The sequence below is a fragment of the Coregonus clupeaformis genome, chromosome 20 (genome assembly GCF_020615455.1).
Source record: "Coregonus clupeaformis isolate EN_2021a chromosome 20, ASM2061545v1, whole genome shotgun sequence".
NCBI lineage: Eukaryota > Metazoa > Chordata > Actinopteri > Salmoniformes > Salmonidae > Coregonus > Coregonus clupeaformis.
In genome coordinates, this window is record NC_059211.1 from 24,764,949 (window position 1) to 24,780,321 (window position 15,373).

A 15,373-nucleotide genomic window follows, 5' to 3' on the forward strand; every position below is an offset into this window, starting at 1 on the left:
CTCTCTCACACACACACAGTCCCATGGTCCACATCAACCCCATCGTGAACATTACGGCTCATCCTCCACTTTCTCCTTCTCCTCATCCTACTCTTCACGACTCCCTCCATCCCTCTCATTCTCCAGGGTCGTCCTGTATACTGCATCCCTCTGAAATAGATTCTGTATGCCTCTGAAATAAACACAGTAACACGGTATCCCTCTACAAATCATGTGTTCCATCACAGGCCTGCTATTAGCCCCAGGGGCTCCTTAATCACCCTGTCATCTGGCCTGGTTGACCCTGGCTAGGGGAGGTGGTGGTGGGGGGACCAGCAGCTCTCTGTCCCTGTCCCTGTCCCCTGGAGGTCCCTCTCTCTCCTCCAACCTAGCCCACAGGCTGCCACTCTCCCATCTGATCACTCTCTTCTGTTCTGTTCTGTTCTGGGGGACCAGTGGATTCTTATGCAATGTGCAGCTGAATTATTAAAGGAACATATGTTGCTGCAGTTACGCTGTGGGCTATCAGCCGTGTTACCTCAGCACAGAGCCAAAGGAACTGCTTACACATACATGCACACACACACACACACACAAACACTCACGCACAAACACATTTACATAAACACAGACACACAAAAATGCAAGCACACACACACACACACACATCTCATACCCTCTACAGGGATTCACATAAACTGTAGACACAGCATAAAGAGCACTGACATCATACTGAACTAAACACAACCCCCACTGACATCATACTGAACTAAACACAACCCCCACTAACATCATACTGAATTAAACACAACCCCCACTAACATCATACAGAACTAAACACAACCCCCACTGACATCATTCTGAACTAAACACAACCCCCACTGACATCATACTGAACTAAACACAACCACCACTGACATCATACTGAACTAAACACAACCCCCACTGACATCATACTGAACTAAACACAACCCCCACTGACATCATACTGAACTAAACACAACCCTCACTGACATCATACTGAACTAAACACAACCCCCACTGACAGCATACACATATTTCATATAGTGTAGAAAAACAAACACACAAGCATTCACTCAAACAAACACACACATACCTTCCTGGGGCACACTGGCGTTCCTGACATTGTCTCGTTCCTCTGCGGTCTCATTGGACACGGAGGTGCCGCTCTTGGTCCTCCGCAGGACACTGAATGCACGGTTCAACCGCCTGAAGGAGCGGCTCCTGACCGAGGTGCGGTCATAGTTTCGGACTGAGGGGAAAGAGAGACAGGGGCACACTTTATAAATCAGCTCTGTACTGACTGAACATGCCTGGACAAGTCTCTGAGCCTGCCTCACCACAGCCAATCAGATGCCTGAGATCTCTCATTCACTCTGCCTCAAAAACAAAGTCCATGACAACAGCTTGAACACATCTGTTTTAGAGAATCCAATCAAAATCCTTCATGAATTCCCCAAACACTCATTTGTTTGTCATTATGTCAAAGCTGAGGAACAGCTGGAGGGAGGGGGCCTATAAACTCTGCAGGGGTGATGAGCTTCGTAAACTGCAGCAGTCATGTTTCATGTAATCAACAGCTAAAACTAGGTGCAGTATAAATACACCAGTCTGACCCTACTATAGTCTACCGAGATTCTGACAGGGAGTGTGGGTCCCTGGCTCTACCAGAGCGGAGCAGGCTGCATTGGAGTGTGAGTCCCAGCCTGGCTCCCCTGAGAGCGGGCAGTGAGCCTCTGCAACGCCCCTTGCTCTGCGGGCCTGGAGAGATGCAAAGGCCTCCTGACAGCCACATTATTCTTTAAAAGCACCCAGTGCTTCTGGAGATGACAGCTTGTTCAGCAGCAGTGGCTCTGCATGGCGGTGGGTGCTCCGCTCGGCGGACTGGGCCAAAAGTGCTGTTGCAGCGTTATTTGGTGTCCCCACCGGCAGCGTGTTCACATTGAGAGGGGGGACGTGAGTGAGTGCAACAGGCGTGAGTGGCTCCAGGGTTCACAGGTGGGATGAGTGGATGGTGAGGGCCTATCACGTCATTCAGCATTAATGGACCTGGACTGTGTTAAATCCTCATTCCTACCACTCCCACTTCCTCTCTTTACATGCTCTCTCTCTCTCTCTCTGTCTCTCTCTGTCTCTCTCTTGCTCTGTCTGTCTGTCTGTCTGTCTGTCTGTCTGTCTGTCTGTCTGTCTGTCTGTCTGTCTGTCTGTCTGTCTGTCTGTCTGTCTGTCTGTCTGTCTGTCTGTCTGTCTGTCTGTCTGTCTGTCTGTCTGTCTGTCTGGCTGGCTGGCTGGCTGGCTGCCTGCCTGCCTGTCTCTCTCTCTCTCTCTCTCTCTCTCTCTCTCTCTCTCTCTCTCTCTCTCTCTCTCTCTCTCTCTCTCTCTCTCTCTCTCTCTCTCTCTCTCTCTCTCTCTCTCTCTCTCTGTCTCTCTCTCTCCCTGTCTCTCTCTCTGTGTGAAAAAAGATCAGTAAAAACGCAATGCTACAAAAGCTAATTGAAGAATAGGATTTCTATCAAAAATCATTAAAGTAGTACAGATACTGTGTTTAAGTGATCATGGGTTCTGGGATGTTTACCTGTGTGTGGGTATGAGGTTGTAAAATGGATGTTTGAATAGTGTTTACTGGTGGTATCTACGTGAGTGAGGGACTATGAAACTGTGACTAGAAAGCCTCCGCTGGCTCCCTGCTTTCTATTGATTTTCAAACAGTCACACTGACAAACAGTTCGATACGCACACACACACACACACACACACACACACACACACACACACACACACACACACACACACACACACAGTGCTTTATAGATCAGAGAAAGGTTACTTGGTGCAGAACTACACAATCACAAACACACACAAACACATCCGTACGTACGCACACTCACAATCACTCTTTTTGGTACTGCTACGGGCTGCCAGGCTGGTGGTGCTGCCTGATTGGCTGTTATCCTCCATGCTGGGGTCAAAGGCGGGGTTGACGAGGCCGGGATCATCTGATAGGAGGGCGACAGCGGCGGAGTTGGGGCCATCGCCGGGCAGGGTGGCGACGGTGAGTTCTGACGTGCTGTCAGTGCAGTCACCCTCCTGGGAACGCCTCTTCCTGTCCGCAGACAGGCCATAGTGAGACGCACCTTTACACCTGCAAATACACACAGGGAGAGAAGTACAGTCAGTCAGAGACACACACCATAGGCCCAGCTGGGAGAGGTGATGCATCAACAACAACAACAACAACAACAACCCACCAAGAAACCATGGGATAGTGGAACAGTGAGGTGTGTGGAGCCTGTGATGGATGGAACCATTATTCTGCTCTCAATGACTCATCACCAATTACCATGTGTCATGAATTATGATGCGCTGAACACACAACAGCCACTTTATCACGGAGCAGGATGGAGTTAGCCATCGGTCAACAACAGCTGACAACATGTCAACACTGTCTGAATCCTCCTGTACCCTCAGTGGATCAGTAGTGACAACGGTTGACAACACAGTCCAGTTAGAGATAATATGGACAGGGATTAAACCATAGGGGTAAAGGTTAAAGGTCACCGCCATCTCAGGAGCAGTTGTTAAAGTGTTGTGACCTCCAACCCATCACCCTCTGGCTGTGTCCACCTCCTCACCTCTACATCCTGATCCAAGCTGCCCTGAGGCGACATCTATCTGACCTCACGACTGAGGTCATCATCTTGACAAGTGATTCCTCCTCGGGCAACAACATCACACACTCAATACACAACCTGCTAGTGAAATAATAGCATATTTTCTTTCATACATCCCTGATCATTGTATTTGTATTTAATGGATGTTCTTCTGTAATAAAAAGTGGATTGATAATGTCATACTGCACCACTGATTCTCTGCTTCTTTTCATCCTTCCTGGCTTCTTTGTTTTATTCATTCAGTGTATAATGATATGCATTATGCTGCTCTGTGAGTCGCTGTGGATAAGATCGGCTAACAGATTGAATAATGATGTGACCAAACAAACGTATAGAACAGGTAACAGAAGAGACATCAGGAATACAAAACACCACGCAGATATCAATGTCATATTGTCCCACATGAAACTAATCACATTCTCAAATTCCCACTATTCTTCTTTCCCGTACCTACACTCGCTCTGCAACACAAACAGAACACTCGAAAGCCACAAACGCACAAACACCCACGTGCACATACACACACACACACGTGCACATTCACACACACACACGCAAACACGCAAACACACACAAACACACACAAACACACACACACACACAACCCTACATTTGAAATCTTCACAAACTGATAATGTCAGGAGTGTGTTTGCATATAGACAGCAAATAACTGTCTCTGTGTCTTTCTCTTCCATAATAAAGGCTTTTGGTTGAAGCTCCAACAACGGAAGCTGAAATAACATTGTCCTGCCTCTGCATCTCTGTGGAGCCATAAGAACAAACATTAACTGTGTTTTTATGGGCTGGATCAGACGCAGTTAGAGCTTCTACTCACACACAGACATACACAGCAAACTGGATCAATTTCTACATAAATCCTCATTACAGCAGCAGGTGTTATTACTGTATATGGAGGACAGGATGCATTTAAGGCAAACTGGAGGACATAAAGTAATAGCTAAAATGGTGGCCATCAGCCTCTTGCTCCATTTGGGAGGACACAAATAGAGGAAATAGCATTAGATGGCGCTGAGTGATGGGAGCCCAGAAACAGGCTGTGTGTGTCTGAGGGTGAGAGCCGTTGGCTCTCTGGGGGCTCCAGCATTTTGTCTCAATCAGAGGTCTGTCTGAGCAGGTCATGCTCTGTGTCCATACATCACAGACAGAGACATTTCATCCTGAACTGGCCTCTATATCTTACTTTTCCAGCCATTGGGCTTGACTCTCGCCAGTCAGCTCTAACACTAGGCTGACAGACACACAGAGAGTTTGGTGAGCAGTCGATTCAGTTTGGGTGTGGTGACTGACATTCAAAGAAGAGGATGAAGCTTCAGACAGTGGAGCCAAGCAGAGGCCCATTGATCATGATTTGTGGCCCAGTCAGAGCTCTGTTATGCAGGGATACTTGTGGTTACTAACTCCCCCCTCCTCCACCTGTGTTCCACCAGCCTGTCAGATGGAGGGAGGCGTGTGTGTGTGTGTCCGTGCGTGCATGCGTTTGTGTGTGTGCATGTGTGTGTGTGTGTCTCTCTCTCTGCTGGAAACTCACCTTAATTCAGAGTTAATATATTGAATCGCATCAAGCGTGTCGAGTCAGCAATATACCACTTAAGCAAGGGAAGTGGTTGGATAGAAGAACAACATTTCAGTCAACAACACTGAGCCCTACTCCAGTAGAGAGGAGAGGCAGCCTTTCACATGTCACTCAACATCAATTAATGTAATTAAAGCTGCATGCACATCAGCCATAAAATACTGCTGTTACACCAGCATGTTACGTGCTTCAAGTGGGGCTAAATGAATTAATTCAAGACATTAGGAAATGTACAATGCGCACACACACACACACTGTCACGGTTTCGGCCGAGGCTGCTCCTCCTCCTTGCTCGGGCAGGCTTCGGCGGTCGTCGTCCCCGGAGTACTAGCTGCCACCGTTGTATGTTATCGATGTTTGTTTGGTTTTGTCTTCCTTGTTCACCTGTTTCCTGTTAGTGTTAATTATGTTCCCTATATGTGTCTCGTTTTGTTTGTAGTGAGTTGTGTGTAATTGTTCCGCCTGTCCGTAGGTGCTGGTATTTTGCTCTATTGTGTTTTAGAGTCCAGACGCACTTTTGCGTATTGCTTGTGCAATGGAGTGTTTTTGCGCACTGTTGCGTAATCGCTCGCCTCCTTGTTTTGTTGAGGCCCTTTTCTTTGTATTTCATGTCCTCCAGTAAAGTCTGTTGGAAGTAGCTTCTGTGTCCTGCGCCTGACTCCTACACCACATCCACATCAGCCACTGACAGACTTACACACCCTCATCGAGTCAGCAGGAGCAGCAGCAGCACCCGAGTCGCTGGAGGAGCGCGTCAGCGGGCAAGACGACCGGATCCTTCAACTCGGGTCCGCCCTGCAGGACGTGATCAGCTGAAGGGGGGCCCGATGCGTTTGCAGTGGTCAGCTGAGGCGGACAGGGCATTTGGGAGACTGAAGGACCTGTTCACTTCGGCTCCGGTGCTGGCGCATCCGGACCCCGCTTTACCATTCCAGGTAGAGGTGGACGCGTCAGAGGCCGGTATTGGGGCCGTACTATCGCAACGGTCCGGCACGCCACCTAAACTCCGCCCCTGTGCTTTTTATTCTAAGAAGCTCAGCCCGGCGGAGCGAAATTATGACGTAGGGGACAGGGAGCTGTTAGCCGTGTTACAGGCCCTAAAGGTGTGGAGGCATTGGCTTGAGGGGGCTCAACACCCTTTTCTCATTTTGACTGATCACCGTAACCTGGAGTACATCCGGGCAGCTAGGAGATTGAACCCTCGTCAGGCTCGGTGGAACATGTTTCTAACCCGGTTCGTGTTTAAAATAACGTACATCCCTGGGTCCCAGAACGGTAAGGCAGACGCCCTGTCCCAGCGATATGACACAGAGGAGAGGTCCATTGAGCCCACTCCCATCCTGCCGGAGTCTTGTCTGGTGGCACCGGTAGTGTGGGAGGTCGATGCGGAGATCGAACAGGCGTTGCGTACCGACCCTAGTCCCCCAAAGTGTCCTGTGGGTCGGACGTACGTTCCGCTCGAGGTTCGGGATCGTCTGATTTATTGGGCTCATACGTCCCCCTCCTCTGGACATCCAGGTATTGGCCGGACAGTGCACTGCCTTAGCGCTATGTACTGGTGGCCAACGTTAGCCAGGGATGTGAGGGTTTATGTCTCCTCCTGCTCGGTGTGCGCCCAGTGTAAGGCGCCTAGACACCTGCCCAGGGGAAAGTTACAACCCCTGCCCGTTCCACAACGACCCTGGTCTCACCTCTCGGTGGATTTCGTTACAGACCTTCCCCCCTCTCAGGGGAATACCTCTATACTGGTCGTTGTGGATCGGTTCTCGAAGGCCTGTCGTCTCCTCCCAATGCCTGGTCTCCCTACTGCCCTACAGACCGCTGAGGCACTGTTCACCCACGTCTTTCGGCACTACGGGGTGCCCGAGGATATAGTGTCTGATCGAGGTCCCCAGTTCACCTCCAGAGTCTGGAGGGCGTTCATGGAGCGCTTGGGGGTCTCGGTGAGCCTTACCTCGGGGTACCACCCAGAGAGCAATGGGCAGGTAGAAAGAGTGAACCAGGATGTGGGTAGGTTTCTGAGATCGTATTGCCAGGGCCGGCCGGAGGAGTGGGCGAGGTATATCCCCTGGGCAGAGATGGCACAGAACTCTCTCCGCCACTCCTCCACCAACCTAACCCCTATCCCAATGTGTGTTAGGGTATCAGCCGGTTCTGGCACCATGGCATCAGAGCCAGATCGAGGCTCCTGCGGTGGATGAGTGGGTGCGGCGCTCGGAGGAGACGTGGAACGCTGCACACGTCCATCTGCAGCGGGCCATCTGTCGACAAAAGGCGAGCGCCAATCAGCAGCAGCACCCGAGTAGGACAGCGCCGGGAAGCACCCGAAGTAGGACAGCGCCGGGAAGATGGCTGCCGTTTTACAGCCCTCTAACCAATTGTACTATTATGTGTGTTTTTCCGCGTTATTTGTAATTTATTTTGTACATAATGTTTCTGCCATCGTCTCTTATAACCAAAAAGAGCTTCTGGATATCAGGACAGCGATTACTCACCTCGCATTGGACGAAGATTTTTTCTTCAACGAGGCGGTCGCGAAGGATATCCTACAGACACCCGACAAGGCCCAGATCCCCGTCATTCGCGTGAGGAAGAGACGGAGATATCGCGGACGCAGATCCGGGTGCCTTGTAAGGATCCGATGGCGAGCGAGTAAACTGCCTCTCCCATCAATCCTACTAGCCAACGTTCAATCTTTTGAGAATAAAATGGACGAGTTAAGATTACGGTTATCCTACCAACGGGACATTAAAAACTGTAATATCTTATGTTTCACGGAGTCGTGGCTGAACGACAACAATGATAACATTCAGCTAGCAGGCTATACGCTACATCGGCAGGACAGAACGTCTGACTCTGGTAAGACAAGGGGCGGCGGTCTGTGTATATTTGTAAACAACAGCTGGTGCACAAAATCAAATACTAAGGAAGTCTCGAGGTTTTGCTCGCCTGAGGTAGAGTATCTTATGATAAGCTGTAGACCACACTATTTACCAAGAGAGTTTTCATCTATATTTTTCATAGCTGTCTATTTACCACCACAAACCAATGCTGGCATTAAGATTGCTCTGAATGAGTTGTACAAGGCCATTAATCAACAGGAAAACGCTCATCCAGATGCAGCGCTCCTAGTGGCCGGGGACTTTGATGCAGGGAAACTTAAATCCGTTCTACCTAATTTCTACCAGCATGTTAAATGTGCAACCAGAGGGAAAAAAACTCTAGACCACCTTTACTCCACACACAGAGACGCATACAAAGCTCTCCCTCGCCCTCCATTTGGCAAATCTGACCATAACTCTATCCTCCTGATTCCTGCTTATAAGCAAAAACTGAAGCAGGAAGCACCAGTGATTCGGTTAATAAAAAAGTGGTCAGATGACGCAGATGCTAAGCTACAGGACTGTTTTGCTAGCACAGACTGGAACATGTTCGGGATTCTTCAGACAGCATTGAGGAGTACACCACATCAGTCACTGGCTTCATCAATAAGTGCATCGATGATGTCGTCCCCACAGTGACCGTACGTACATACCCCAACCAGAAGCCATGGATTACAGGAAACATCCGCACTGAGCTAAAGGGTAGAGCTACCGCTTTCAAGGAACGGGACTCTAACCCGGACGCTTATAAGAAATCCCGCTATGACCTCCGACGAACCATCAAACAGGCAAAGAGTCAATACATTTCTAAGATTGAATCATACTACACTGGCTCTGACGCTCGTCGGATGTGGCAGGGCTTGAAAACTATTACAGACTACAAAGGGAAGCACAGCCGCGAGCTGCCCAGTGACACAAGCCTACCAGACGAGCTAAACCACTTCTATGCTCGCTTCGAGGCAAGCAACACTGAAGCATGCATGAGAGCACCAGCTATTCCGGATGACTATGTGATCACGCTCTCCGTAGCCGATGTGAGTAAGACTTTTAAGCAGGTCAACATTCACAAGGCCGCAGGGCCAGACGGATTACCAGGACGTGTACTCCGAGCATGTGCTGACCAACTGGCAAGTGTCTTCACTGACATTTTCAACATGTCCCTGACTGAGTCTGTAATACCAACATGTTTCAAGCAGACCACCATAGTCCCCGTGCCCAAGAACTCTAAGATAACCTGCCTAAATGACTACCGACCCGTAGCACTGACGTCTGTAGCCATGAAGTGCTTTGAAAGACTGGTTATGGCTCACATCAACAGCATAATCCCAGAAACCCTAGACCCACTCCAATTTGCATACCGCCCCAACAGATCCACAGATGATGCAATCTCTATCGCACTCCACACTGCCCTTTCCCACCTGGACAAGAGGAACACCTACGTGAGAATGCTATTCATTGACTACAGCTCAGCATTCAACACCATAGTGCCCTCTAAGCTCATCACTAAGCTAAGGATCCTGGGACTAAACACCTCCCTCTGCAACTGGATCCTGGACTTCCTGACGGGCCGCCCCCAGGTGGTAAGGGTAGGTAACAACACATCTGCCACACTGATCCTCAACACGGGGGCCCCTCAGGGGTGCGTGCTCAGTCCCCTCCTGTACTCTCTGTTCACCCATGACTGCATGGCCAGGCACGACTCCAACACCATCATTAAGTTTGCCGACGACACAACAGTGGTAGGCCTGATCACCGACAACGATGAGACAGCCTATAGGGAGGAGGTCAGAGATCTGGCCGTGTGGTGCCAGGACAACAACCTCTCCCTCAACGTGACCAAGACAAAGGAGATGATTGTGGACTACAGGGAAAAAAAAAGAGGACTGAGCACGCCCCCATTCTCATCGACGGGGCTGTAGTGGAACAGGTTGAGAGCTTCAAGTTCCTTGGTGTCCACATCACCAACGAACTATCATGGTCCAAACACACCAAGACAGTCGTGAAGAGGGCACGACAAAGCCTATTCTCCCTCAGGAGACTAAAAAGATTTGGCATGGGTCCTCAGATCCTCAAAAAATTCTACAGCTGCACCATCGAGAGCATCCTGACTGGTTGCATCACCGCCTGGTATGGCAACTGCTTGGCCTCTGACCGCAAGGCACTACAGAGGGTAGTGCGTACGGCCCAGTACATCACTGGGGCAAAGCTCCCTGCCATTCAGGACCTCTATACCAGGCGGTGTCAGAGGAAGGCCCTCAAAATTGTCAAAGACTCCAGCCACCCTAGTCATAGACTGTTCTCTCTGCTACCGCACGGCAAGCGGTACCGGAGTGCCAAGTCTAGGTCCAAAAGACTTCTCAACAGCTTCTACCCCCAAGCCATAAGACTCCTGAACAGCTAATCATGGCTACCCGGACTATTTGCACTGCCCCCCACCCCATCCTTTTTACGCTGCTGCTACTCTGTTAAGTATTTATGCATAGTCACTTTAACTCTACCCACATGTACATATTACCTCAACTACCTCAACTAGCCGGTGCCCCCGCACATTGACTCTGCAACGGTACCCCCCTGTATATATAGCCTCCCTACTGTCACTTTATTTTACTGTATATATAGCCTCCCTGCTGTCACTTTATTTTACTTCTGCTCTTTTTTTCTCAACACTTTTTTTGTTGTTGTTTTATTCTTACTTTTTTTGTTTAAAATAAATGCACTGTTGGTTAAGGGCTGTAAGTAAGCATTTCACTGTAATGTCTGCACCTGTTGTATTCGGCGCATGTGACCAATAAAATTTGATTTGATTTGATTTGGAATCTCCACCGCAGTGAGGGTCCGGTGTACGCACCTGGAGATCGAGTCTGGCTCTCGACTCGAAACCTGCCCCTCCGCCTGCCCTGCCGGAAGCTGGGTCGGCGGTTTGTAAGGCCATTTAAAGTCCTGAGGAGGTTGAACGAGGTGTGTTACAGGTTACAACTGCCTATTGATTATCACATTAACCCCTCGTTCCATGTGTCTCTTCTCAGGCCGGTGGTAGCTGGTCCACTCCAGGACTGTGAGATAAGTGAGACTCCTCCGCCCCCATTGGACATCGAGGGGGCTCCGGCGTACACAGTTCGGTCCATCTTGGATTCGAGACGTCGGATGGGGGGTCTCCAGTATCTCGTGGAGTGGGAGGGGTATGGCCCGGAGGAACGGTGCTGGATGCCGAGGAGGGACATCTTAGACCCATCTCTCCTGACTGAGTACCACCGTGGCCATCCCACGCGCCCTGCTCCGCGTCCTCCTGGTCGTCCCCGAGGCCGGGGTCGGCGCACGGCTGGAGCCGCGCGTCAAGGGGGGGGTACTGTCACGGTTTCGGCCGAGGCTGCTCCTCCTCCTTGCTCGGGCAGGCTTCGGCGGTCGTCGTCCCCGGAGTACTAGCTGCCACCGTTGTATGTTATCGATGTTTGTTTGGTTTTGTCTTCCTTGTTCACCTGTTTCCTGTTAGTGTTAATTATGTTCCCTATATGTGTCTCGTTTTGTTTGTAGTGAGTTGTGTGTAATTGTTCCGCCTGTCCGTAGGTGCTGGTATTTTGCTCTATTGTGTTTTAGAGTCCAGACGCACTTTTGCGTATTGCTTGTGCATTGGAGTGTTTTTGCGCACTGTTGCGTAATCGCTCGCCTCCTTGTTTTGTTGAGACCCTTTTCTTTGTATTTCGTGTCCTCCAGTAAAGTCTGTTGGAAGTAGCTTCTGTGTCCTGCGCCTGACTCCTACACCACATCCACATCAGCCACTGACACACACACACACACAGACAGACACTGCGATACACCTACAGATGGTAAAGCCTGTAGTACAGTACATTGGGCCAAGCTGACAGTAAGCAATTAAATCCTTAGACAACATTCCCATAATATTATTTCACCCTCGGCAGTGGAAAATCAAGTTAACAGAGCTGTTCAGAGAGTGATGAAGAAGTTTCCATTCAGGTATGTAAATCTCAGAGACCACCCAACCAGCAATTTCCTTTTAATCCTGGTGCCATATTTGAATAACCATTAATAAAAGCACACATACCATTTGATCAGGTCTGTCAAAGGCTACTTCTTATGTCTACCGGTGTCCTGGTCTCCCCGTCTGTTTGTCTGTCTGTCTACCCGTCTGTCTCCCAGTCTGTTTGTCTCCCCATCTGTTTGTCTGTCCGTCTTCCTGTCTGTCTCCCCGTCTGACTCCCTGTCTGTTTGTCTGTTTGTCTGTCCGTCTCCCCGTCTGTCCATCTGTGGGTGTACCTGTCTGTCTTCCTGTCTTCATCCTGCAAGTCACCAGACAGTCTTGCCGGGTATGAAATAAGCTGTAGAGTCTGTACCATCAAATTTATTGTATATCCAAATATTATCCAAGTAATAAGCTCACCCAAGGTGTGTGACCAGTGCATCACCCAGGTGGTTTGAAAATAACTAGAAGGCATTATCTATTAGAGCGGAAACTCACGGTACAATATGGTCTTCCCCTCAGAGATGACACGCTAGTCATTGTCTCGTGTGTTCCTTGTCGTTAAGGGATTTGGCTACCCTTAAATCAAATCCCTTTCCTTCTGGGGATCAGAGGCACAGTGCTGCCTTAGCCACTTAGGCATATCTCCACTGCTGCTTAGAGCTTTAATGGCTGTCTGGAGGAATTAAGGCCACAATCTCTCCAGTCTGAGGCCAGGAACAGGCAACCCAGACAACAGTCCCCAAGTCACAGAGGGACAGACAGGGTGGTCCTGCAGCTGCGGACCCCAGAGCCTACAAAGTATCCTATGAGTATACAAGCTAACAAAAAGACAAATCTCGCATAATTTTCTTCAGAACCAACTACTCTTTTTTTTTGTCTGCCCTCCTATCTAATACACAAACACAACCTCCTACTGTAGAGTAAATTGTGTTTTTCTGTCCCCTCCCCTGTGTGTGTCAGTGAGTGATTTGTGTTCCGGGGATCATGGAAAAGCTTTGTGTTGGCACATTAGCACTAGCTGCCTGCCTCAGCAGCAGTACACCAGGCCTAGTTCTCCACAGTTACAGACACAGAGAGACGCTTCAATTATCACATAATCTCCCTCAACCCTGTGATCTGGAGAGAGATAGCTAAGGAACAGCAACACTAACCCCTTCCTTAAACCTAAAACCTTCTCACCCATCCTCCCTCCCTCTCCTTTCTTTTCCTCCTCCCCTCCTCCCCCCTCCCCCCTTCCCCTCTAGCACAATAATAATTACCCAGCATGCCATGGGAGAGGTGGCGGTGGCGGAGGGGAGAGGGGAGAGGGGAGGAAGCGCCCTGGCTGGATGTGACGCAAACAGTTCTGTTCATATGATGTGAAATAAACACCAGCTCACAACTTATCAAAGCCTGTGAGATTCTTCAATCCTCTTTAGGGTTGAGTGGATTATCCTCCCTTACCTAAATACGCTGCGCTACACTACGCTACGATCTCCTCTCCTATCCCTCACTGAGCGCAGCACAGAAGCATATCTGCACAGAATACATAGCCACCACAAATAACCAGGCCACTATTAAAATATAAGCTAGATCAGTCAGTCAGGTACGGACACAGGGTTCCCAGAGTGTGTGTGTCTGTCTGTGTGTGTGTGTGTGTGTGTATATATATGTGTGTGTGTGTCTCTGTGTGTGTGTGTACTTGTGTGTGTGTGCATGAATGGCCTTGAATACCCAGAGTGTATCCTCTCTCCCAACAGTCAAGGATGGTCCAGTGTTGTGACCTGATCTCTGATGGGCGTATCCACTCTGAGGTTGGTGTATAGTATCCTCTCCTCTCTCTGATGGCTACTGAGTTACTGAGAGTCCTATAGGAACCAACCCAGTCCCCCGCCGGGCCCTTCTCCGCTTCTGGCAGTAGAGAATCCAGCAGTGTTAATCCAGACTATAGGAGTCCTGCAGTGCAATCCTCTCCCAGCTCACTCCATGACAGCTCAGATCTTAAAACACATTGGAATATACACTACCGGTCAAAAGTTTTAGAACACCTACTCATTCCAGGATTTTACTTTATTTTGACTATTTTCTACTTTATAGAATAATAGTGAAGACATCAAAACTATGAAATAACACATATGGACTCATGTAATAACCAAACAAGTGTTAAACAAATCAAACTATATTTTATATTTGAGATTCATCAAATAGCCACCCTTTGCCTTGATGACAGCTTTGCACACTCTTGGCATTCTCTTGGCTTTTTGAAGAATCTCAAATATAAAATATATTTTGATTTGTTTAACACTTTTTTTTGTTACTACAGTTTTGATGTCTTCACTATTATTCTACAATGTAGAAAATAGTCAAAATAAAGAAAAATCCTTGAATGAGTAGCTGTTCTAAAACTTTTGACCGGTAGTGTAACTCCTGACATAAGAGAGGCCGAGAGAAAATAAACGTATCTATGCCACTGTGAAAGAGAGAGTAGTTTGGGACTGACAATAGCTCTGCCCAGGAGGCCTATGTTGGTGATATACCATCATTCCTGAGCGTTCCTGTTAATCAACCTTCTTATCTTCTGAACTGAGGAGTATACTCTTTCTAATCTCTATCTATGCTTTATCACAAGATGAAACTGAAACTAATTGCCTCGGCAACAAAGCCTCTGGATTAAGATACTCAAAATCTCACTAATCGCAAGAATAGAAGAGGGAAAAAACCTCTTCTCCTACTCTCCAAAAGTAATTCACTGTCCCAAGGATTCAACTTTTGACAGGAAACTGTCTGCCTGTCTGGGAGAGCTTTTGACACATCACAGAGGAACTCACTTTAAACTGTTTGAAGAAATAAAACCCAACCCTTCCTTTCTTTCCCACAGGAATCTGTGTGAAACGAGCACCTAGGCCCTAGTTCCTCTCCTAGTGGATGAGAGAACACAGGAGCACAGGGGAGCACCTGGGGCATGGACACACACACACACACACACACACACACACACACACACACACACACACACACACACACACACACACACACACACACACACACACACACACACACACACACACACACACACACTCACACTCACACACACAGACACGACATGGGGAGGGATATTGTTTATTAATTAAATCCATAGTGACAAAGGCCTGGAGAAAAGAAGAGAACATCTGTGTTCAATGGCTTCTAAATTAGATCAGTTTATCAATTACTAGTAGCTTTCTTTCTTTAGAGTAGACCATATACAATATACAGAGAGAGGGAGGGA

At 48.7% G+C, this 15,373-nt stretch overlaps 1 protein-coding gene across 2 annotated transcripts in view; it reads right to left on the reverse strand.

The window, feature by feature from the left end:
• LOC121533301 (E3 ubiquitin-protein ligase LNX) overlaps positions 1-15,373 on the reverse strand; it is a 66,153-nt gene that overhangs the window by 25,424 nt on the left and 25,356 nt on the right. The window contains exons 3-4 of one of the 2 annotated variants that reach the window (XM_041839114.2): positions 2,889-3,142; positions 1,097-1,252 (exon numbers count right to left, since the gene is read on the reverse strand). In XM_041839114.2, coding sequence (XP_041695048.1) covers positions 1,097-1,252; positions 2,889-3,142 — 410 coding nt within the window. Of the gene's footprint in view, positions 1-1,096; positions 1,253-2,882; positions 3,143-15,373 lie in introns of both variants that reach the window. The other variant, XM_041839115.1, reaches the window with a different exon arrangement.